Genomic DNA, 23,891 nt, shown 5'->3' on the forward strand with positions numbered 1-23,891 from the left:
TCTGTGTTGTGCTTTACTTATTACGCTAGAAAGACAGGCACCTATATCTTGTCCAGCATTTTACAAATAAATCAGTATAAAATTTAAGACAAGAAAGCTTAAAAGAAGATGGCTCACACTTGCATTCAAGAATATGTAATGCAATGAATATCCTGTAAGGTTTCTGTGTGCTTGTAGGAAAAGGAAAATACAGCTTTTATGGGGAAACTGCTAGAGTAGATGAATGAGGTCTCAGACTGAAGCACGGAATAAATTTTGGGGGGAAAGATTTGTCAGTATGAACCCACACACACACAAAAAAAGCCCCTGAGTTTGGTGGGGACAGGGGTAAAGACTTGAGTCCTTGCTGTTCTTGGATACAAGACTTTTACCCCTCACTTTTTTTTAAAAAAAGTCTCTTCAGCCATTAGCTGGAGGTCAAACATATCTCTTTAAGGCAGGTTTCCCCAACAGTTTGCCATCTAGATGTTTTGGAATTTGACTCCAGTTATCACTGACTTGCTGAGCTAGCTGATGGGAGATGGAATCCAAATTACCCAGATTGGGAAAGGCCGAATTAGCAGCATAGTCATTGCCACAGTGTGCTTCCCTGTACTTAGCATGATAAATCTGATACCCACACTTCTAACAATGCTTGGACCACCTTTGCTTTTAGAGGGGCTTGCCCAGATTTGGTGATGATCATTAATTGACCATCAGTAAGTATTCAAGCGGGGGACGCTGTGGGTTAAAGCCTCAGCGCCTAGGATTTGCCGATCGAAAGGTCGGCGGTTCAAATCCCTGCGGCGGGGTGCGCTCCCGCTGCTCGGTCCCAGCGCCTGCCAACCTAGCAGTTCGAAAGCACCTCCGGGTGCAAGTAGATAAATAGGGACCGCTTACCAGCGGGAAGGTAAACGGCGTTTCCGTGTGCGACTCTGGCTCGCCAGAGCAGCGATGTCACGCTGGCCACGTGACCCGGAAGTGTCTCCGGACAGCGCTGGCCCCTGGCCTCTTAAGTGAGATGGGCGCACAACCCCAGAGTCTGTCAAGACTGGCCCGTATGGGCAGGGGTACCTTTACCTTTACCTTTAAGTATTCAAGCAGCTAGAGAGGTGGTTACAGAGTTTGGAATTGCACCAGCACTCACACTGTCAGCATTAACTGTTTTGTGGCAATTTAGCTGATCTTAATAAAAGATTATTACTCTACTGTGGCTTTTGGATTTATTTATGTTTTAATTGACTACCATGGCAACAGTAGTTTCCAGGTTATTATGACTGCAGAGACAGATGTCTTATCCAACAGTCAGATTATTGACTGGGATTCCATTCAAAACTCACATAACCCATTTTAAAACACCTGCCCTAGTTGCCAGTTCATTTCCAGGCCTAATTAAAGGTGTCCATGCTAATGTTTAAAGCATTAAATGACTTTGGCTGCAAATACCCCAGACCACCTTCTTCCCTACAGACCCTCATGGGTGTTAACATCAGCAGAGAGGGGACCTCTTTGTAGTTGCACCATTCTCTAAAGCTTGTGTGTGGCCCTGGGGAGGGCATTCTCTGTGGGTGTAGCAGAATGAGAGATTGCATTTGAGGAACTCCATGGAGGTAAGAGGAGAAGGGAGATAGATTATAGTGTCAGGGACTGGCAGGACGCTGACAAGTGTGCACTGGGGAAGAAGGGCTGGAGTCTTGACTCTGGAGAGCGAGTCAGTGATTTGTGGGGAACTGTACTAGCCAGGAGGCATGAACCAAAGGCAGGGGACACTTCAAAGGTGGAGGGTGGAGCACAGAATGGGTCAGAAGAAAAGGAAGAGCCAAATTACGGTAGTGAAGGGCCATGTGCTTCCCCAGCCTCTCTTGCACCACTGTCTCCCAGAACCAGGAGGGGACTGAAAAGGGATGAGCAGTGGAAGTTGCCACATGGGCGTAATGTCCGGCTGCATGTGTGCAGCGCTTCAATGAGAGGTACCTAAACTGGTGGAGGAGTGGCAATTGCTGCATACAATACCAACCTGGGAATAGCTGCCTAGACACAAGATTGGTATCCAGAGCTGTAGAAACACTGTTATCTTTGAGAATAAAGAGTTAACTATCAGCCGTGTACATTCCTTGGCTAGTAAGAGGCCCTAGGCAATATGGCCAATGCTAAGGGAGGATGTGTGTTGCAGCCCAGCATCATCTGAAGGGCACTAGATTAGCTAGTCCTGCCTTAGTCCATTGCTTCAGGAAGTATCCATCAACTGCTGTAGTGGGCAATACAATCTACTTCATCTCATAATCTTCCCAGGTTAACCTCCTTGAACTGGTTCCTATGCCAATGCTCTATCTCGAGTGGGGAATGTGCAACCTCCCAGCTGTTGCCAGACTACAACTCCCATCATCCATGGCCTCTGGTCATGCTGAATGGGGCTGATGAAAGTTGCTAGTTCGGCAACATCTGTAGGGCCATAGGTGCTTCCCACTCCTGCTCTATTTGCTGCCACTTATTTGAAGAAGGTCCAAAGAGATGCAGCTCAAACAACAGCATGCTGGATAGCAGCTTCTTCTGAGGCTGGTTTCTGAATCCAAGTGTGGGTTCAAAAATCCCAGGATACTCTGAGCCCAACAGAAAGGATCAATGAGCCACAGGAGACGTGAGTGAGGTCCACAAGTATTTTACAAATGCTGAACAATTTTGTGTGCAGGAGGAAAAATGAAAAGTATGCAAGAACACCACAGGCATTGTTGGCTTCCAACTTTAATTCAATTTGAAGATGCTTACGGCTTTACATTTAGGGTGAAAACCTACAATTACATACACCTGTAGTATGGCCTTGCGAAGCATGAGCAGGAAATCAGAAACCGGCATTCTATTCCTTCCGGCAAATCGTGAATTGTTCCAGTGCAACGAACAATCAAATATTTTATATTTCATTGGTCTTCATTAACGTGTCCTTGTGATGCATTAATTTTCTCCTTTCAGGGTAGACGCCAATTCACCAGTTTCTTTTAGTTCCTGGAAACAGAAAAAAGGGGAGGAAGCATTCAGAGGCTGGTGTCACCAAAATAACTCTAGTTAGCCTGTAATTCAGCTTTCCTCAACCTGGTGCCCTCAAGACTCCAACTCCCATTATCCCTAATCAAGCGATTTTGTTGTTTTGCATGCAGCTACATTACTGCATATCTAACAAGAGGACAGTGAGATACCCAAAGACTTCTGTTGCTTTAGAAGTTGGTCATCTATGGACCTACCAGTCCCACAACTGGTAACCATCTCTCTGGTAGAAGCCAGAAGACCAGAGAAGAGACTGCAGAAGATAATTACAGTTGCCCCAGCTGCAGCAGTGAGCAGTCACCCCTGCAGACTCCTTAGAATGGGGCAGGCGTAGCAGATGAGGGAGGTGTCAGCTGTCTGATCGACGGACCACAGGGCAAGCGCATGGCAGAAGGGCATCTCTGTGACCTTTAGCTAGCTCTAGAATGAGGCTTTGCTCAGTATACATCCTCTCTCTTAACGTGCTCTCTAGAATCTGGGCAAGCGTGATAAGCAGGGAGAGATTTGTTATTTTTCTCAACATGGAAAGCACACCATGTTAATCCAAGTTTGCACAGTGCCAAGGAATGGCTGCCACCAAAGGTATTGGCCCAATGCCTCTTCCTTGTGGCATTTAGCAAAACAGAACAAGCAGGATGCCATCATTGTTTTAGATATTTCTACTGCTGGGAATTGGGGAGGGAAGAGTGAAGCAAACAGTTTTGGTCTTAGCTATGCTTTGAAAAAGCAAAGTGTCGCCATTCCTTTGGACCAGGTTACCTGAGAGATCACCTTCTCCTCTTTAAGAGCCCCTTCTCAAAATGCACCACCAAGTGAAGTGAAGCAGAGCCCACCCCCACTGAGAAATAGCCTCCCAAGAAAAGCTCACCTGCTGCCTTCTTTATGGTCTTTTTGGTTCCAGGTAAATGACTTTTTCTTTATTTTTCTTTAGGATTTTTTTAGACCAGTTGCTCAAAGAAAATTCTCCATGGGGTGTGCAAGTCCACTTATATGTAAAATATGACTAAAACACACCAGCTAATTAAAAATAAATATATATAAAACCATCATTATGGTTGGTTTGTCATGGTGGTTGTTCTGTGTTTATGGTATGTAAATTTAGTATAAATATATTATACCATGAATTTATTTATTTATTCATGTTTTCAAATATGTTGTTACTTGGAGGCCTCTGGGTAACCACGGACTAACAAGTCCAATAGATGATTATTATTAACATATAACACCAATAAAATGTTTAAAATGAACAATTTATTCTCCCAGGCTTTTAGAAGCTGTCATCTTAAAATCTCAACTTTTATTCCACTGACCATATAGTGTATCTTAAATTATACTGAGAATTTGGTTTTAGGCCTTTCTCTACCAGAACTTTTATGTTTCAAATGTTTTTATGATTTTTTTTTGGTATTCTTCTTACTAAGAAGTTTTTGGGGGGACTTAGATCTATTATTCGGCAGGCAAATACCAGAAATAAAAAATAAAAAATATAATCTTAGTAAGATCAACAGAAAAAGTTTGGGCAGGTTAATAGATTAAAAATAGGTTCTTTAACTGGGCATAATAAAATAGATTTCTTTATGTACTTTTTATTAACAGTTATATTTTTTGGGGGGGGGAATGAGAGAATGATGCTGACCTAGGAAAACATCTAAAATAACTAAACTTAACTTTAAACAACATTTTGTCAACTTCAATTTATTCAATGCCCTCTAAAAAGGCAGATTAACATGACTAATTTCCACTATATAAAAAGAACCCTTTAATGCACTACTCCGAGAAATAAATGTGTGGGGTTTTTTTAAAAAAAAAATGGATACATGAGCAACGTAATACCAACTTCTTTTTAAAACCTAATGAGATTTATTGATTCTGTCTTCCCGGGAGTTACAGTGCCTATGGTATTGGCTATAAAACATTCAAGACAAGAATAGGCTCAAGAGTATTTGGGTTTAGAAGCCTGCGCTTATTCTGTTGCACACACACACAAAAATATATATCAGAAGATGCAGTTAACAAATGCAGATCTATTTTTGTTGCTTAGGGCCTTTTCAAGAAAGCACACAATAAAGCCTTACCTTTTCTCAGGAATGAGAGACAGTTTGCTAGGCAAAATGTCATCACCTTACTCAAGAAAACACAACGTCAAAAAACTAAAACTGAGAACCAAATGAAAAGCTGTAAATGCACCCACAGGGGCGAAATGGTTCTTACAGGAAGGTAAGTGACTGCTGTCAAGAAAATACATTTCAGTGCTACACTAGCAGGCAACTTAGTTGCACACTGGAGATTTAGGGCTCCTTTCACCAATATATTAAGCTAATGATGAGAGTCACAGGAAAAACCAACTAAGTCACTCAGTCTCAAAACAAAAAAAAGGATCAGAAAAAGGGGGGGGTGGATGTGTGTGTGTGTGTGTGTCATCTCACCACGGCTGAACAAAGGGGAGAGATGCTCAAACAAGGAATAAGAAAACTCAAAATGCAGAGAAAACGCAGAGACAGATCAGTCTAGAGGTAGCTGGGCAGGGAGGAATGCATAATAATAGAGAGATTTACTTTGGAAATTTAAACGCTGCCCTTCCGATGGGTTTGCATTGTGTAGGGCACCTTACAACAATAATAAAAAAATCACATAGCATTTATGGCTGCTGTGTTAAAACCTCTGAACAACTAGGATTGTTTCTAAAGGATGTAAAAAAGGCACCAACCAAGGCAGGTTAAATGTTTGCCAGAATAAAAATGCTTTTTTGACCTGCCGGCAAAAAAAATAGGGGGACAGTGGAGTTCAACCGATCTCACAGAGCAAGATAATGAATGGCTGCTAGCCACAGTGGACTGTGTCTTTACATCCATTGTCAGAGACAGCATGCATCTGAATATTAGTTGATGGGAATCACAGGTGGGGCAAGTGATGCTGCAGTGAGGTTCTGATGAGGGCCTCTCACTGGCATCCGGTTAGCCACAGTCAGAACAGGATGATGGGATAGATGGGCCCTTGGCTTGATCCATCAGGCCTCTCCTTATGTTCTGGGTGCAACTAGTTATGGCTGTGATCTCAACCCAACTGACCAGGGCTCAGCCACAGCTATGACACAAGAGAAAGGAGCAGGTAAGCTGATATGGAAATTGATGGTTCTTTGGGTATCCTGGACCAAGACATGTTTTTATTGGCTAATGACTCTTCAAAGTGATGGTGTTTGCTGTTTAAGGATGTAAGAAGGAAACACCACCAGTTCGAAGAGCGACTAACAATAAAAACATGTCCAATATAAATGAGAACAAAATTTAGGAAGACCTTTTTTTAAGAATGAAGATTACACACACCTGCCAACTATTAGGTCTTTGCTTACCTTCACAATATCCAGGCCTCCGACGAGTTCCCCTTTCACATACAACTGGGGGTAGGTTGGCCAGTTTGAATACTTTTTTAATCCTTGCCGCACCTAAAGAGAATAAATGCTTGGTCAGCCTTCCACGGTGCAGTTTTTAAAGATGATGACAGGAAAAGCGCAAGCAAACAACGTACCTCTTCATCCTCCAATATATCAAACGTTTCATAATCAACACTAAAAAAAAAAGAATAATATAAAAAAGGGTTTTATTATACAGGCCAGGAATATTCACTCAGCTACTCTAATTTCTATCGCTTATTTATCAGTGTAAACGTGATCCCAGCGACTGTATTTCAAGAGTAAAATGCAAGACATTGCAATACTGTAGTGATATATTTGTTTATTTAGAGAATTTGTAGCCCACCCTTCGGCCAAAAAAGGCTCCCGGAGTGGCTTACATTACAATCAATTAAAACAAGACAGTCCCTGCCCACAATACTCACAATTTTAAAGAAAAACGACACACAAGGGAAAGGGGACAGGGAGGGAAGAGGAAAAATATACTATATATTTGGTGAAATATCCTAATAAAAGAGAGAAATATTTACTGAAGACTAGCAGATAATCTACACAGGCCAATCCATTTATGCAAATGGAAGTTAACTGGGCAAGGAATAGCTCAGTTGGTAGAGCACGAGACTCTTAATCTCAAGGTCGTGGTTTCGAGCCCCACGTTGGGCAAAAGATTCCTGCACTGCAGGAGGTTGGACTAGATGACCCTCGTGGTCCCTTCCAACTCTACAATTCTATTATTTTATGCTTCTATGACATAGGTCAGCTCCACCATTTGCAGATGCTGTGGGGGAGAGGCTGAGGGGAAGGCTAGAGGTGAACCAAAGGGAGACCCTGATCACCTAACACTAACATGCAACATGTTCCTAAGATCAGCTTCTGTAGAGGCACACTGCAAAGCAGCCAAGGTAGCACCTCTCAGGCAAAAGGAAGCATTTCCTCACACAGTTCAGAGGTGCTACGACATTTGCTATTACAATATTGTAGTAATAGCCACCAACTTGGATGGTTTAAAAAGGGGTTATGGATGTGTCTTGGTGGCTGGGGCAGTACTTCCAGTATCAGAAACACTGTGCCACTGAATACAGACTGTTGCGAATGGAGACTGCTGCTGTGCTGCGGTGCTGCTTGTGGACTTTTCAAAGGTTTCTGGTTGACCACTGAGAGAACAGAATGCTGGAAGTGACGGCCCTTTCGTCTGATCTAGCAGCACTGTTCCTATATATCTGTGCTCTTACTTTAAGAACAGATTCAAGGCAGAAAAATATTTACATACCCGGTACCGTTTAAAATTTCTAGAATTTGCTTGCTGAATCCACACTTCGCCATCTGCAATAAGAAAAAAAAAACTCTGACGTGCATTACGTTCCACTGCATGTATGTGGCATGTAGCAATCCCAAGTAAGTGTCTGAAGCACATTTATACACAACATTTTTATTTTCCACCTTCGCTACACTAAGGATGAGGAACCTGTGGCTCTCAAGATGTTGTACTGGGCCGATTGCTGGCCACGCTAGATGGAGGTAATGGAAACTGAGGTCAGTGTGGCGGAGTGTAGTGGTTAGAGTGTTGGACTAGGACCTGGGAGAGCAGGGTTCACATCCCCACTTGGCCATGACTTTGGGCCAGTCACCGCCTCTCAGCCTACCCTGCTTCACCGGGTTGTTGTGGGGATTAAATGGATAATCATGTACACCACCTTGAAAGCCTTGAAGAAAAAGGTGGGATATAAATAAGGGGTTCCACACCCCTGCACTTCATCATCAGAAACCGAAACATGTGGCTACTTTACCAGCTCCTTAGGAATTCTCAGGGAATGAATTATATTTGCCATCAACATCTGCTCGAGCAAAAATTTCCCATAGCAACCCATTCCTCATATTGCATAATTAGGGCTGCGCTTTTTGCAGCTGTCACAATGACGACGCAGTTGCCAGTGCCCCTCATGGTTCACACGGACTGTGGTTGTATACCCATGTACACATCTATATATGACCACGCAGGGAAGTTAGAAGTGAAATGTCCCATTCTACCCTCTGAGCTAAGGTGTCAGGAGAAGAGGAAGAAGAGATTGTTCTGTTGTGGCACCCCATTGGTGGAACCTGGTGCCAACACTGTTTATCATTTCAGCCCCAGGCAAAGGTATCTTTATGGCTCCTAAGCCTTCAATGTATTATTTTAACATGCTGTTAAAACATATCCTTTTTTAAAACCTTCTATGTTTTCGTGCTCTAGAAATTGCTCTAGAAAGCCGTGCTGAAGGAGTGAAATTAAGTATTTTCTTCATTCCCTACTTGCAGCAGCTGTCGGCTTGCTGTGTAAAACCCACGGCACCCACATATGATCACTACATTACCTCCATTATCAGAGGGAGTATGGTTCTGAACAGGCATCTGGTTGGCCGCCTTGAGAACAGAATGCTGGACTAGATGAAACGTCTTCCAATCCAGCAGGGCTCAACTTGTGTTCTTACGTTTATGATCTTTCACAGCCAGGTGCACTCCAGATGTTTTAAAACGACAGCTCCCATCATCCCCAACTACTGGCTACACTGGCTGGGGTTTATAGGAGCTATACTCCAAAACATCTGGATGCTACTAGGCTGGGGACAGCTGGCCTAAAGGATTTTAAGCACTAAAAGCATTTCCAAGAGCCTTACCTGCTTATTTCCTTTCATAAAGAGCATCACAGAAGCTTTGTTTATCAGGTCTTTAAGCCTAAAACAAGAGGCAGGGGGAAATACAGATAAAGTAGAACAGTCTTAAAGGATTTTTTTACCTGGGTAAAAAAAGGCGAAAGAGGAATTTAGCCTAAAAAATTGTCTGGTTTAAGAGCCACAGTGCTCTGGTTAATAATAATCATAATAATTGTAACAGTCGTTGTTATGATTATCACTATCATTATCATTATTGGCTGCCCCTCTGTGTTATGCCACAATAAAACATCAAACATTAAAAACTTCCCTTCCCAGGGCTGCCTTCAGATGTCTTCTAAAGGTTGTATAGTTACTTATATCCTTGACATCTGATGGAAGGGTTGTTCCACAGGGCAGGTGCCACTACCAAGAAGGCCCTCTGCCAGGTTCCCTGTAACTTCACGTTTCACAGTGAGGGAACCACCAGAAGGCCTTCAGAGCTGGACCTAAGTGTCTGGGCAGAATGATGGGGGTGGAGATGCTCCTTCAGGTACACAGGGCCGAGGCCGTTTAGGGCTTTAAAGGTCAGCACCAATACTTTGAATTGTGCTTAGAAACGTACTGGGAGCCAATGTAGTGGGAACCAATGTTAAACAGTCCCGGAGGCCACTCCCAGTCACCAGTCTAGCAGACATAGGCTGGATTAGTTGTAGTTTCCGAGTCCCCAACAAGGTTATTGTGTATTCTGCTTGACCTGTTGCCTGCTTTCCTCCCGACGTTTTATTTCTAACCAAGTTTCACAACTAGACTAGTGGAATCAGTGTGCAACTGCCACCGTCGGGATTCAGGAATCCCCACACACCTAGATCACTTTGGGTTGCATATTATTGGAAGTCTAAGACCAGTTTGGACAAAGTCAGGAATTTGCCCTATTATTGGGGAGAAGCAGAGGGCTGGATTGCACTCTGTGTAAATTGCAAGGGATTGGCTGGAGTTGAGAGGCATGCTGGTACAGGATGAGACAATTTAACAAAAAATAAAATATCGCCAGTTTTACCCCTTTGCTTTTGGGGCTGAAGGTGACCCAAAAAAAGGTGAGGTGGCAGCAAATATCAGGTAGCAAGATCTGGCTGGCAGCTCTACAGGGCTGTTGTGCAGCAGATGGGCAAGGAAAATGAAGGAGAATGAAAACCATAAGGCACAGAATTCTGTGTACTACACACAGTAATCCTACACAGCAATAATTTTAACGGGGAGATCATTAATGGAATATGTGATTTTCCTTCGCAATATTTTTTTTAAAAAAGGTAAAATGTATCATACCTGTCTTCTATTTTATGTGCCTTTGGACAGGTTGTCTCCAGCTCTCCAGAAGCCTCAAGCTCCTGAAAAGAAAATTATTTCAAATTCATAAACCAAACACTATTTTAAAATTATGTTACTGAAAATGCAGATCTTTTGTTTTCTTACCTTAACAATGTCCAGCCCGCCTATAAGTTCCCCAGCTACATATAACTGTGGGTAAGTAGGCCAGCTGGAGTAGGTTTTCAGGCCCTGACGTACTTCTTCATCAGAAAATATATCGAAGCTGCTATACGCAATGTTATGTTTGTTAAGAATCTCCACTATTTGTCTGCTGAAGCCTGGAGGTTACGGAGAAAAGAAAAAGAAAAGCACAGACCTTAACAAGGCTTTAATTTTACCCAAAACTGTGGTCTAGTGTCTACATTATAGCTTATATTAACGTGTTGCTGCCCCCACAAAAAAGGTAAATCTCAAAGGAAGACAATGTTTATCCAAATTGCATACCCTAGCAAAAACTACAGAGCTGAGTTTACAGAGCTTGTCCTGCTGCTTGCTCTGTTTTGAAGTGTGTTGTCCAGTTTAGGCAAAATCAAACCCAAATGCACATGCAGATAAATGTAATGCTTTGATCCAACCAAGGCTCTTATTTTAATATTTAGGTAGATATATTTACAACATAATGAATATTGCTTCAATCCCCTTTAAAAAAAAACCACTTTCAAGAATGCAGATTCAACTTATAGGGAGTTGGCATTAGTCCTATCAGCTTAAATAGAATTAATTTCCAAATAAATCATAGTTCAATTTCTGAACAAAATCTACCTTTTACTAACTATAATACGAAATTTTGATATTTGAACTGTTTGAAGCACTGCATGTCCCAAATCTGTAAGTCTGCACAATTTTTCTCCACATAGAAATATTTCAACCACACAAATTTCAGAAAAACAACGTTAACCTAACTCCTTAATTAGCAACTTGCATAAATATCAGTGTAATAAACCTGCATAAATATCAGTTTTGAAACCACAACCCATATCAAGTTTGGCATATTTTTCTGCTGTTTTAAAATCCTTTCCTAAAGAAAAATTATCTTCCACAGACAACTAAATATCCAGTATATAAATTAAAGTAGCTCTACCTGGTGAGACCTGAAACACCTCACACCAATTTTCAAAAGGTTCTAATAAATGGGATTTAAAGCAACAAATTTTAAAAAGTTTCAGGCACATACAGACAAAAGGAACCTTTACATGATTTTCCATCTCACAAATTCATCCATTACTTTTGATATGTGCTGTAGCTCCAGGTCCTCCATGATCTGCATTTTGAGCCATGAGCAAGTAGCATTTATTTATATGGCATCTAAGTTGCTTTTCTTCCACAACTGAAGCATTAAGTTCTTGTACAGCCTGGAGTGAAACAAGAATCCCGAATTCCACTTCCCCCCACTACCACCAACCCGCCATTCATCTGGGAGTTCATTAGTAAACAGCTACAGGCTGATTGCTGATGGTTATTCTGCTGCCAATATATTAACTCGTTTCTACTGTAAGAGGCTGAGAGAAGGAGAGAGAAAGAGAGCGCTTCATTTTAGCTGTAGGCAACTCCATGCAGACGAGAAAGATTGATTGGTGGCGGTTCATTTTTAAGGGTTAAAGTAGCAGACTGGAAATGTTATGCTTAGGGATAAAGTGCCAACACTGCTTTATTCCCATAACAAAAGGTTTAGGCTGACTTTCTGAGCAAACACCATCTGAGCAACGCAAGAGCTAATGAAAGCGCCGCTGAAGTGCGCGTACGTGAACACACAGGCCGCTTGAAGAGTGGTGCGGACGCTGCGCTGCCGGTGATAGGAAGCTAAGTACAATTATAATACTAATGATGTAAGCAAGCAACAAGCCCGTGAGCACAGAGCCAAGGGGATAGACCTCATTTAACATTATTATGAATTGGCTTTCCGTAGGAAGTGGCGAAATGCGGGACATAACAAGGATTTCTGATTCCACACCAAGATCCAATTACGCTCCGTTGCAATCGACAACCTGCTATTAGTATGAAAATTAGCCTGGACACCATCCATCAGGAACCTCTTCTGCACAAGATGCGGTGTGCAGAAGCTCCTGGCTGAGCCGCTCCTGGAGCTGCATTGCAAGTCGAGGCGGCTGAACTCCAGTAAAAGGCCAAGGGGCTGCTTTCTTACCCTAAGCCTGGGGCCACTCAGCTGTGGCACTCTGTACATTATCGGACTACAACACCCAGAGCCTCGGACAGTGCTGGCTACGGCTGACAGGGCCCCAGCAACATGGGGGCCACCACAGGTTAGCCCCTTCCCCTAGAACACAGCTGTCCTAGCAGTCCACTTGAGGAAATAAGGACTGGCTTACTATTGTGTTAGTTGTGGCACATATTATGAACGGCATTGGCTAGTGAGGTGTGTATGGATATATAGCCCAGTCACGACAAATGTCTCTCTAAGCCCAAGGTGGGGGGAACTATATATATTCAATTTATTATAGAACTGCAAAGGAGAGCAGCAATGTTATCTTCAGCCTTAGTACTTTGCACTAATTCTGATCCTCCCAGATTACATGCAAATCACACCAGCTTTTGGAACTTGCTGCCCACTGCAACCAGCAATTGCCCTCAAAAGACCCCTGAGATTGTGAAATATATCTACCTTGCTAGAGACACACTCTCCTCCCACCCCCCTGGACTGGTGGACTTGCATGCTGCACTGCGTTAACACATCGCAAATAGCTCAGCTTCTCCCTCTTATATGCATACGGTGCATGTGCAGCCGGTACCAAACCGCATAAGCACAGTATCGTACTGTGGTGCTTACGTATGCACCATGTCACATGAAAACATCTGTACATGAGAAATATTAAAGCTCTCCATAGAGCCATATTAAGATGCAAGCTTCAAACCTGAAGCCACTGCTCCATCTGCAACCCCATACAGTAGGGTGAATTTTTATGTCTCAGAGCGAAGGGGGGGAACCTAACTAGGGCATTGTTTGCATTCTGAGAATTCGATGACAACTTCAGGAAGATGATGCCCTTGCCTTGCTGGGACTCTGTTTGCTTATAAGCTTGCAGGGAGAGAACCAAAAAATGTATAATGAGTTACCAGGGCCTAGGAATCCATTTGTCATACCTTGATCTCCATTATTTCAATTTAGTTCATTTTTCTTTTATAAAGTGGTATATGAACATTATTTGTAATGAAAAGATAGTACATTCCATAATTAGAGCCATTTCCAGGGAAAAAAAAGAAAAAGAAGATTCAGTAATTGAATTGGCTCAAGGAATCAAAAATTTTATTCTTGGGTTATACCACCTAAATGTCAATCTGTCCTTTAACAAAATCACTAACCCGACAGGTTCAGTGATGGAATGTCAATTAATTTTCACCAATGGATGTTAACAAGAAGTGATTCTGAAATGTTTTCTTATAGGCTGCTAACTGACATCCCTAAACAAATGCTTACGCTATGTCTCTTATGGTATGTATTGCTCAGACTGATGCTTGTGCAATGGACCTCAGTGATCCACCTTGAGCTTCTGAGGGCAACTACTCTGTCATTTGACCCTGAAAATCTGCTGCTGGCTTAAAGCATCTCCCTCTGCACGGTTTTAAGACATGTCCTGTTCTACTCCCCTTTTAATTTCATTGTTCAATTAGCACACAGCTATTCTTACAGAGCAACATGGTGCATGCGAGGATCTCTGCACACTGACAAATAGATTGTTGAAGGGGAGGAGGCAGAAAACAGAAAAAGTTAAACTGGACCCAAGCACAAAAAAAGTTTGAGAACAGTGCTCTGGCTTGATGACTGTGGCTTTAAGCCTCAACTCATTCATGGCTGGACTAGGTGCCCTGGACACAGTGGAAACCTATATTTGCATCACCGTTATTCTCCATCCATCTCCATTCCAACTCCACTCTAAGGCCCTAAACCTCTGGCCTAACCAACTGTTGACCTAGCAACCATATTCTACTTTTCGGAACCTAACAAGATGGTGGGCCAATACAAAGGCTATAGTGTGGCTGCAGCTAATGGGGTGCAAGGCAGCCTTGAAGGGGAACAGCACTATCTCAATCGACTTATCCCCTCTGGAGCCTAGGACAACAGTTCCATTTGTTGCAAAGGGTGGACCAACAATGGTGACAAGAATAGCAGCCACTCAGATAGAAAGAGTAAGATATAATATCATTAGATACTCCTTAGGTATCTAGCCCTGCTGAATAAAATAGAAATTCAAGACAATTCCTACCACAACGAGGCTCCTGAGGTGTTCCCTTCATAAACAGCATGCAAGGTGCAGCATTTGTCAGTTTCTGGAGTCGCACATTCAGGTCTTCTTTCACATTGTCATTAGAGCCAGGCGGAATGGTCGAGCTGGAGGCGTGGCGCTGGACTTTCTTGGTCAGTTCTGGTGCATGAGCACCGTCTAATCGGTCAATTTTTTGGGAATTCTACCAACAGAGAACAGCAGTTTGGGCAAACATTATGAACTTCACAAGCACAGTCTTTAAAAAGCTACTGGAATTTGAACACACATACTCTCTCTCTCTCTCTCGTTAGACCATATACAAGCGTTATTTTGTAGGATTCAAGTCAAAGCAGGTTAAAAGCCCCCAGAGAAATCCACTGAGTGCTACTGGTGTACAATCTCATTTCTATAGGGCTAACACAACTAAAGGGAGCACACACATGGCCAGAACGTGTAGTAGGTTAACTAACCCAAGCTCTGCGTTAGAACTCGCTTTAACAATATCATTACCTGCCAAAAGGATTTTGGACGGATCACCACAACAAGCTTAGGAACCAATCAATAGTCATCTCCACATCACTATCCAACAGTGTTAAAAGGTTTCAAATTCAGGAACTGTCTGGTGATGCAGAATGTATTTCTCAAAAAAATGTTTCTGCAAGTTACAGCGTAGGGTAGCTTCAAATTTTTTGAAATAGGCCTTCACCACATGGCTAAGACGAATGCAATTCCCAGCATTCCTAAATTAATCAAATGTTACCTCTGAACAAAGTATCACACCAGCACTGAGAACAGAGAACATCATAAGCATCCATGAAAGTAAGCAAGCTAAAAAAAGGCTTACCTTAAAAAACAAGAATGTTGGGACTGAAGTAATTTCATATTTTTCAGACACTTCGGGAACTGCTTCAGCTTCCAGCTTAAAAACAAACAAACATAAAACATCTTTTGTTTCCAAGCTCTTATTTATAGTTTAGATTGTGCTGGCTGATCTTGTCTACACTGTTCTTTTAGTCATGTTAAATGTTTCAAAAGGATTTCAGTGCAAAAGTTTGTGACACATTTGCATTTAAATGAAACTCACAGGGAAGGCTTGTCATCCACTGAGCCTGCAGTGTCAAAACAGGTTCAGAGGTTTTTATTTTGTTGCACATTTCAAAAGATGCCTGGAGGCTGTGAATAAAAATTTTGGTGCACTAGTGACCTAGTAAATTTTCAATCATATGCAGCTACTACTATATTGAAATCCATAAATCACTGACCCCAGTTATGTCATGATTACAGTGCTTATTTTCTGCCCACAGCAATTCTTGCTGTTTGCTCTATTGACTAATTTCAAGAGGCAGTACATCATGACTGACATTTGCAGCCTTCTGCAAATTATGAAGCAAAAAAGGAGTATTTCTTCAATAAACTATTGATGCCTGCTAAATTTTTGTTTTTAACTCTTGCAAGACTGCTAGATATTAGTATACTACTGACCTGAAACCTAAACAGATCATCAAATACAAAATTGTAGAAAATGCAAATATCAAATACATTTCCATTTACAGACACAGGAGACACATATGATCCAACTATAAAGGACTATATGACTGTTGGGAAACGGGAGGCAGACAGGGTAGTTTGCTTAAGAGCACATTAATTCTGGCATGTGATATACATGTGTGAATGCCTGAAATATTGGTGAATGTTGACATTAGCATGTGAATGCCGATATCCCCAATGAGTTTTGTGGATATCCTAAAACAGATATCTTTTAAACACAGTATTCACTGGGGTTTCTGAGCTGGGGAAGGGTCACAGCTCATCTGATTTCCATGCAGCAAGCCCCAGGGTCCAATCCTCAGCATCTCCAGGTAGGACAAGGAGAGAACCCAGCCTAAAATCCCGTAGAGCCGTCGCCAGAAAATGTGGATAATACTGAGTTAGCTAGATCAAGGGTCTGACTCAGTGTAAGGCAGCTTTCTATGTTCCTATGCCCTTAGAACAAAGGCTCTCTTTGGGAGGACATATGCTTCTGCATACCCGTTGCTGGAAAATGCAGGAGACGAGAGTGCTATTGCACTCAGCTCTTGGCTTCTAGGCTCCCCATAGGCATCTAGCTGACCACTGTGAGAACAGGAAGCTGGTCTAGATGTACTGGCTCTTCTCATGTTCTTCATTGTTGGAGATTCACAGCATTTGGGAGGCCTATCAACATTTAAGCTGTCTTAAACCAAGTGAATTTCATGTCACGCATACATGGCGATTTGTAAGTGGAAACAGCAAGACGGAATGAGCTACTTGAACTTTAAAGAAAACCCGGTGACTATCTGTTGTGAAGATAAAGGGTAATGAGACATTAGGGGTAAAAAGAGATAAATTAGGAGACCAAAGTCACATTGACATCTTGCACTTTATCCTGAAACTACAAAAAATCAGTACACGCCGATGCAAATTTTCAATACAGTGGTACCTCAGGTTAAGTACTTAATTCGTTCCAGAGGTCCGTACTTAACCTGAAACTGTTCTTAACCTGAAGCACCACTTTAGCTAATGGGGCCTCCTGCTGCTGCAGTGCCGCCGGAGCACGATTTCTGTTCTCATCCTGAAGCAAAGTTCTTAACCTGAGGTAATATTTCTGGGTTAGCGGGGTCTGTAACCTGAAGCGTATGTAACCTGAAGCGTATGTAACCCGAGGTACCACTGTAAAGCGTATTACTTAAGGTGCAATTAAAACAAAGAAAACAACCTTGACTGTGGAAAGATAGCAATTCCAGCTAATTTTTTATGTTTGTATGATCAGGACATGGAGCAGGATCAATTTCCCACCCTTCTGTTGTTAGATCATAAAGCTTTAATATTTCCTACTATTAGGGAAATGGAACATTATTGTGCAGGTTTTCCTGTGCCTAGCCGTTTGACTCTTACGGTAAGCATCTCTGCTTATTTCAGTGGCACCTAGAGGTGACTCAAGTGTCCAGGTGCTCATGACAAACTCCATCCCAACATAACTGAATCAACTCAGTATATATGTGGGATCAATGTTTGAAAGCTCCTCAACAACATCTTAGGTACGGTTCTCTGTGGTGGCAGCCTTTAACTGATGGAATTCCTTCTCTCCAGAAGTTCATTATACAGTTTTCAGCAAATGCTGAAGATGCACCTCTTCACCCTGGCTTTGAAACTTGGTGAGCATTTCAGGATGCAGGTGGTGCTGTCATCTAAACCACTGAGCCTAGGACTTGCCAATCGGAAGGTCGGAAGTTCGAATCCCTGTGATGGGGTGAGCGCCCGTTGCTCAGTCCCTGCTCCTGCCAACCTAGCAGTTCAAAAGCACGTCAAAGTGCAAGTAGATAAATAGGTACCGCTCCGGCGGGAAGGTAAACGGCGTTTCCTTGCGCTGCTCTGGTTTCACCAGAAGTGGCTTAGTCATGCTGGCCACATGACCCAGAAAAACTGTCTTCGGACAAATGTCGGCTCCCTCGGCCAGTAAAGCAAGATGAGCACCACAACCCCAGAGTCGTTCACGACTGGATCTAACTGTCAGGGGTCCTTTACCTTTACTATTCTTGTGATTGAAATTTGTTTTCATTGTTTTCAATACTGAATTTTAAATTGTTGTAACACGACCTGCTGATGGAGGGCAGGCAGTAAATTTAACAACAGCAGCAAGAAGGCAGACTTTTATTTATGTTTTTTTGCCCTCACTTTGTTTAGGACTACTTGTGGTGTGGTTTCTATAGTATTTTAATGCATTTAAAAAAAAACAAAAGAACTCTTACTACAATAAAAGGTTACATGCCACAGATGTAGCTAGCCATTCTGAGGTGGCAGAGCTACAGAAGGCAAATCAGCTACATCTCTGGCAAACAAGGACAATAAGCTTTCTTTTCTCTTTTCTGTTTAGCATAATTGATGTTGTACTTTCATGTTTCATCTTTCCTCATTGTAACTCACTGAAAGCCCCATCTATTTTCAGTTAATCGCTACCACGCAAACGTATTAATTTTATAATTAATTTGACTTCAGGCAATACAATTATAGACTTGCACAATGATGGGACTTTACTTACTGTAGCTAACTGTTACCAATAGTGACTTAACGACACATTACTCAACTACAAGAACTACTAGTACAATAATGCAGAGTTCTGTTCCATATTATACATCAAGACCAAAGCTGTTTGGCTGAAACACTGCGGTCACAGGTATTTATGTTCTAAGTGTCATGGTGGGGCATCTTAATGGCCCAGTTCACACAACACATTACACCACAGTTAAAAACGACCTGTAGTTTAATATAAACACACCTTGTGCTAGTGTGCACTGCTGGAAATGTTTAATTCCACTACTTTCCTGTTCCTGCAGATGCCACACCGCCAGGAGACAAATCACAAGAAGCAGGCCAAGAGCAAATCTTGGGTACCGCTGGTGGTTTTGCTTGGAAAGAAATAAGCCATGAGTCTTGAGTTCAGATTGCAAAACAGTCCGGACCTTTGCTTGTTTCCCAGCAAAGAAGTAGGAACTTCTCAGCAACATACACATTCCCACAGTTTGTTTTTAACTACGGTTTCAATGTGACATGCAAACTGGGCCAATTTCAATTTCTGGGCGTAAACTATCATTATTATTGTTTATTGCATTTGTATCCCAACTATTTCTCCAATGAGACTGGAGTGTTATACATGGCTCTCCCCCTCCTCATTTAAAGCCCACAACAATCCTGTGACGTACATTAGGCTGAGAGGTGATGACTGGCCCAAGGTCACCCAGTGAAGTTCATAGCTGACTAGGGATTTGAACCCTGGGTCTTCCCTTTGAATGGTACTAACAGTTCAACCACTGTAACATTTTCATATGGCACAAAGCACTGTGAGGAGTTGGTGGGCAAGCAAATCAACTGGTCATACACAGGGACAAGCTTGTGTCTCACATTAGTTGAAGTCAACGGTCAACTACAATGAAGCAGGCCAGTGACACAGTTGCTCAGGACAACCCTTAACGAGGTATCTTGCAAAGATATTTCCATGAGCAGAGGGGTTGGGGTTAATTAATAGGGTAGGCCACATGGCAATTGACACCTCATCATGGTTTGAGGAATTCCTAAAGCATGGAGCTGAGGAATACTGACACAAAAGTTTAATGTTTGTTTTTCAGCACGATAGGGGTGTTTTAATCCAAACTACTAATGAAGGGTTGATGAACAGCACTTGTAACTAGTGCATTTTTCTTTTCCTACCTACCAGAGTGCTGGTTCTGGGACATACAAGTATTATTACACAAATCCAGATTTCAATCTACCATAGGAAGACAGCCACCATACATAATTATGCAAACCCAAAAACTTACGTATCTTTGTTAGGTGAAATCAGTAGCTAAAACACAAATTAAGAGAATATCTATTTACCCAACCAGCAGCATCATTACATCTAATCACACAAGGGGGGGGGGACTTTTTTAAAGAGTAGTATTACTCTCTTAAATCCCTCAGATAAGAAGATCAGGATTTAGTCAATTGCATTACAGGGAAAAAAAGCTACTGGGAGTTGTATTAAAAGTGCTAGCTCACGTAACTAAATGAGAAAAAAAGAGTATTAGCATTATAGCTGGATACTTGGCAATCAAAGATTTGGATGGCTATTTCATGTCAACATTTTGAATACCAAGCCTCTTAGACCTGCTTCCACCCTCAGATCTTAGCCATAGACTACTTATGTCTCACCAGACCTCTTTCTATCAGCTTTCCTTATTACAGAACACTACCTCCTGTTTTTATACTGATGCTTGCAAACAACCACTGAGTCCATGCTTTCACCAGAAAGTAAGCGCCATCTCAGCGTTTTCTAAGGCAACCAAAGACCACAGCATTGAAGTAAGGAGAGGTTCTCTCCCTCCTCACATACTGTGGAGATTTCTCCTCTCCCCATCATTCATACCACCATCAGCATCAAGGCACAGGCCCCACTCTCCAGGTCCAGATTTGCTTTCCACACCTAGTAGGAGCTTCGATCACAGGGCATAAGAGTGTGTGTGTGTGTGTGTGTGTGTGTGTGTGCGCGTGCAGCTCAGAGTATGGTATTGATAAGACCAAGGGTACAGGTTCGACCCCCGTGTGGGGCAGCTGCATATTCCTGCATCGCAGGGGGTTGGACTAGTTAATCCTCAGGGTCCCTTCCAACTCTACAAGCCTATAATTCTATGCATGCACCTCCCCATTGAAAATACATTTCTTTCAATCACCTCCCACTGACTTTCATGAGATAATTTTACAGACTGTGGCATTTCCTAGGCTGCTAAGCATTGCCCCTACTCTTGACGCTGTCACCAATTAGCTTTAATAAGTTATTGTAGTTTTAAAGTAAGGGAATAGAAGAGTCTATAACACTTACAGTGGTACCTCAAGTTAAGAACTTAATTCGTTCTGGAGGTCCATTCTTAACCTGAAACTGTTCTTAACCTGAGGTACCACTTTAGCTAATGGGGCCTCCCACTGCCGCCGCCACGCGATTTCTGTTCTCATACTGAAGCAAAGTTCTTAACCTGAGGTACTAGTTCTGGGTTAGCGGAGTCTGTAACCTGAAGTGTCTGTAACCTGAGGTACCACTGTACTACTAAGGAAAGAGAATAGCAAGGCAATTGCAAAGCCACAATAGACCCAAGTTGCCAAGTTCCAAGTTTTTAAGCAATGGAGGAGCAGCTAGAGTAGTTACGCTTCCACCTTTTCCCAGTATGCACACAGCAAGCATTCATGTTAAATCAAAAGCAGATTCAACTTACTTTCACAAATGCAACCTGTAGATGCTCCTTTGCTAGCTCAGCCATGACATTGTTCATTTGAACACACTGAGGAGCCCATGGGGCCCAAAAATGAACCACCACTAAAGACCTGTGATGAAATAAACAGGGAAAACAGAGAGGTCAGATGCCAACAAAACAATGTAAAATAAAAGCAATCAGAGTCACGGCAAAAGGTTCTAGCTTTAATCACTAGTTATCTCACATGAAAAGATCTTGGGAAGAGGACAGAAAAGGGTTCTCTCTCCCTGAGACCCTGGAGAACCACTTCCAGTCAAAATTGAGATTAGTTGGCCAAACAGACCAACGATCTGACTCCATGGCTGCATTTAGATTGTTCTCTAAGCCAAGATATGAACAAGCTGTGTGCACATCTTCCTTTACACAAGCAAGCAGAGACAGGGAGGAAATTTTCTGTTAAACAGAAGCTGGAAACTATAGTTAGCTGCCTCTGATTGCATTAGAATGTTTTAAGACAATTTCAAACCATGGCTTAATATCCTGGCTTTGGAACAAAGCCGTTAACCATAGTTTCCTGGTTCAGACAAAATGGGAAACTAGGGTGAACTGAAAAGTTACTGGTTTGCTCACCTCTGCTACAATGGGAGAAGACAGTTGGTACACAGCCACAAGGATTGCTCATATCACAGTATATGGCAAACCAATGGTCCCCGTGGCTTGCCTTCTGGTTCTACTCAAGGCAGTGATCCAAATTTAACTCTCACTCACTGCCACATATCCCATTTACATATTCCAGGTATTTTACAACCATGATGTGTTGCCCCTCAGTGGGAGATTGCATAGCGAAGACTTCCAACCTAGCAATTCCCTGTAGAACCACACTAGAAGGTACAAACTGAACCTGTTAATTCACCCCACGTTAATCCATTATACCCCATCATCATTCCATGGGATGGATAAATAACAGTCCTATAGAGGTTCCACAGAGAAAAGTTGGTAACAACTAGGGCTTTCTTTTCCAACACTCTTGGTCTTTTTCACAGGTCATGCTAGCAGAAATCCATAGTGTTTTTAAATCCCCTTTATTTGAGAAAGAGAAATCCCAATCACAGGGCGGGGGCATCTTTCCCTCCTGGTTGGGTGTGTAAATCTCTCCAATACATGTGTATCAACCTTGTGTTTTAAACACTAGTCTCATAGCCACAGGCAAACCAGAAATACATGATGGCAAGTGGATTGAGCTGGCAGAGCAGCAACCTAGCAATTTAGCCCTCCACTGTATTCAGCACACAAAGGAAGCCAGCTGCAGAACTTTTATCTCACCTTTACTACTCAGCAGGATAGTAAAAAAGGGGCAACATTCTAATACTATAAAGTTATAGCCTGCAAAGACACTCATACAGCAGGAAAAGTGTGCAGATCCCTTTAAAAAAAAGTACCAGCACTTAAGTCTGGTGCAGTGTCATTTATGTGATCTGACCTGCTCCTTAACTTCTGTCCTGTGGGGAAGCCAAGACCATGCTCCCGCCCCCGCCCCCATACACACGTGTCCTCAAGAGGCGCTTTTATATTTCACACGATTATGGACTGGACCCTATAAGCGCACACTTCTAGGAAGTAAAACTGCGCACAAATTAAGCCTACTTTAGGCGTCTTACTCAGAAGGACTACGGTGGCGTTGAGCACGACCCCCGAAGCCCGTCTACTCAGAAGTAAGACTTTCAAGCCTTCTTTATCCCCACACAGGAGAAGAACTCTTGCCACCCTTCAACCTTCTCGATCGTGAGAAGGGTAAGGGGAGGGCACAAGGCGGGATAACGATGGCTGAACTCCTAGCAACGCTGGCTGGAGAGAAAGCCCCCATTCGGCTCAGCGGCCCAAAACGTCGGAATGGACACCCGCATCAAGTGAACGTGTGAATACGGAGCGGCGGCCTGGCAGCGGGCGCTGCTGCTGCTGCTGCTGCACCCGCTTTCGGCTGCGGTTGTTTGCCAGCCTCGGAGCCGAGCTTGGAAGCCGGGGGAGGCAGCGGCGGCAGCAACAACGTACCTTCCCGGCTGCTGCAGCAGATCGCGGAACTGGTCGGCGGACGCCGCTTCTGCCAGAGCTGCCGCTCCTCCTTCCGCCGCCATGGCTGGTGCTGATCTCGGCGCCGCCGCCAAGCGAGGGAGGGAGGGAGGGGGACTGGGAGGTGCTAAACGCACATGTCGCCTACTAGCCTATCGCCTCCGCTAAGGCGGCCTCACTGCGCATGCTCTAGGGTTGTTGTTGTTTTGTTTTTTTCCCCTCACTCGCCGATTCAGCCTCGGGAACGCTTGCTGAAATCTCGCGCATGCGGCTTAGCGACAAATGAAGCCCAGCGGTTCCAAAGCGGCCTGCCCACAACTCTTATGCAGGTGTAGCCAACGCGCCTTGTTCTTAAGGCAGTGCATAGCTTAGAGGCAAATGCCACTAAAACTTTACTGGGACTTTTAATGTTGGTGCACGGGATCTATCCATGTTTGCAGTT

The 23,891-nt window shown here is 43.0% G+C and overlaps 1 protein-coding gene across 1 annotated transcript; it reads right to left on the minus strand.

Moving 5' to 3' along the window:
* Window positions 1–2,705: 2,705 nt before the first annotated feature.
* Window positions 2,706–23,590, minus strand: GLRX3 (glutaredoxin 3). Its single transcript, XM_079977372.1, has 11 exons — window positions 23,432–23,590; window positions 21,404–21,512; window positions 15,487–15,561; window positions 14,643–14,844; window positions 10,528–10,700; window positions 10,381–10,442; window positions 9,082–9,139; window positions 7,698–7,750; window positions 6,544–6,583; window positions 6,368–6,460; window positions 2,706–2,979 (listed from the first exon to the last, which is right to left on the minus strand). Exons 1-11 carry the CDS (start codon window positions 23,512–23,514, stop codon window positions 2,929–2,931), a joined length of 999 nt encoding a protein of 332 aa, XP_079833498.1. The 5' UTR covers window positions 23,515–23,590; the 3' UTR covers window positions 2,706–2,928.
* Window positions 23,591–23,891: the final 301 nt, after the last annotated feature.

The sequence above is a fragment of the Podarcis cretensis genome, assembly GCF_951804945.1.
Source record: "Podarcis cretensis genome assembly, chromosome: 5".
NCBI lineage: Eukaryota > Metazoa > Chordata > Lepidosauria > Squamata > Lacertidae > Podarcis > Podarcis cretensis.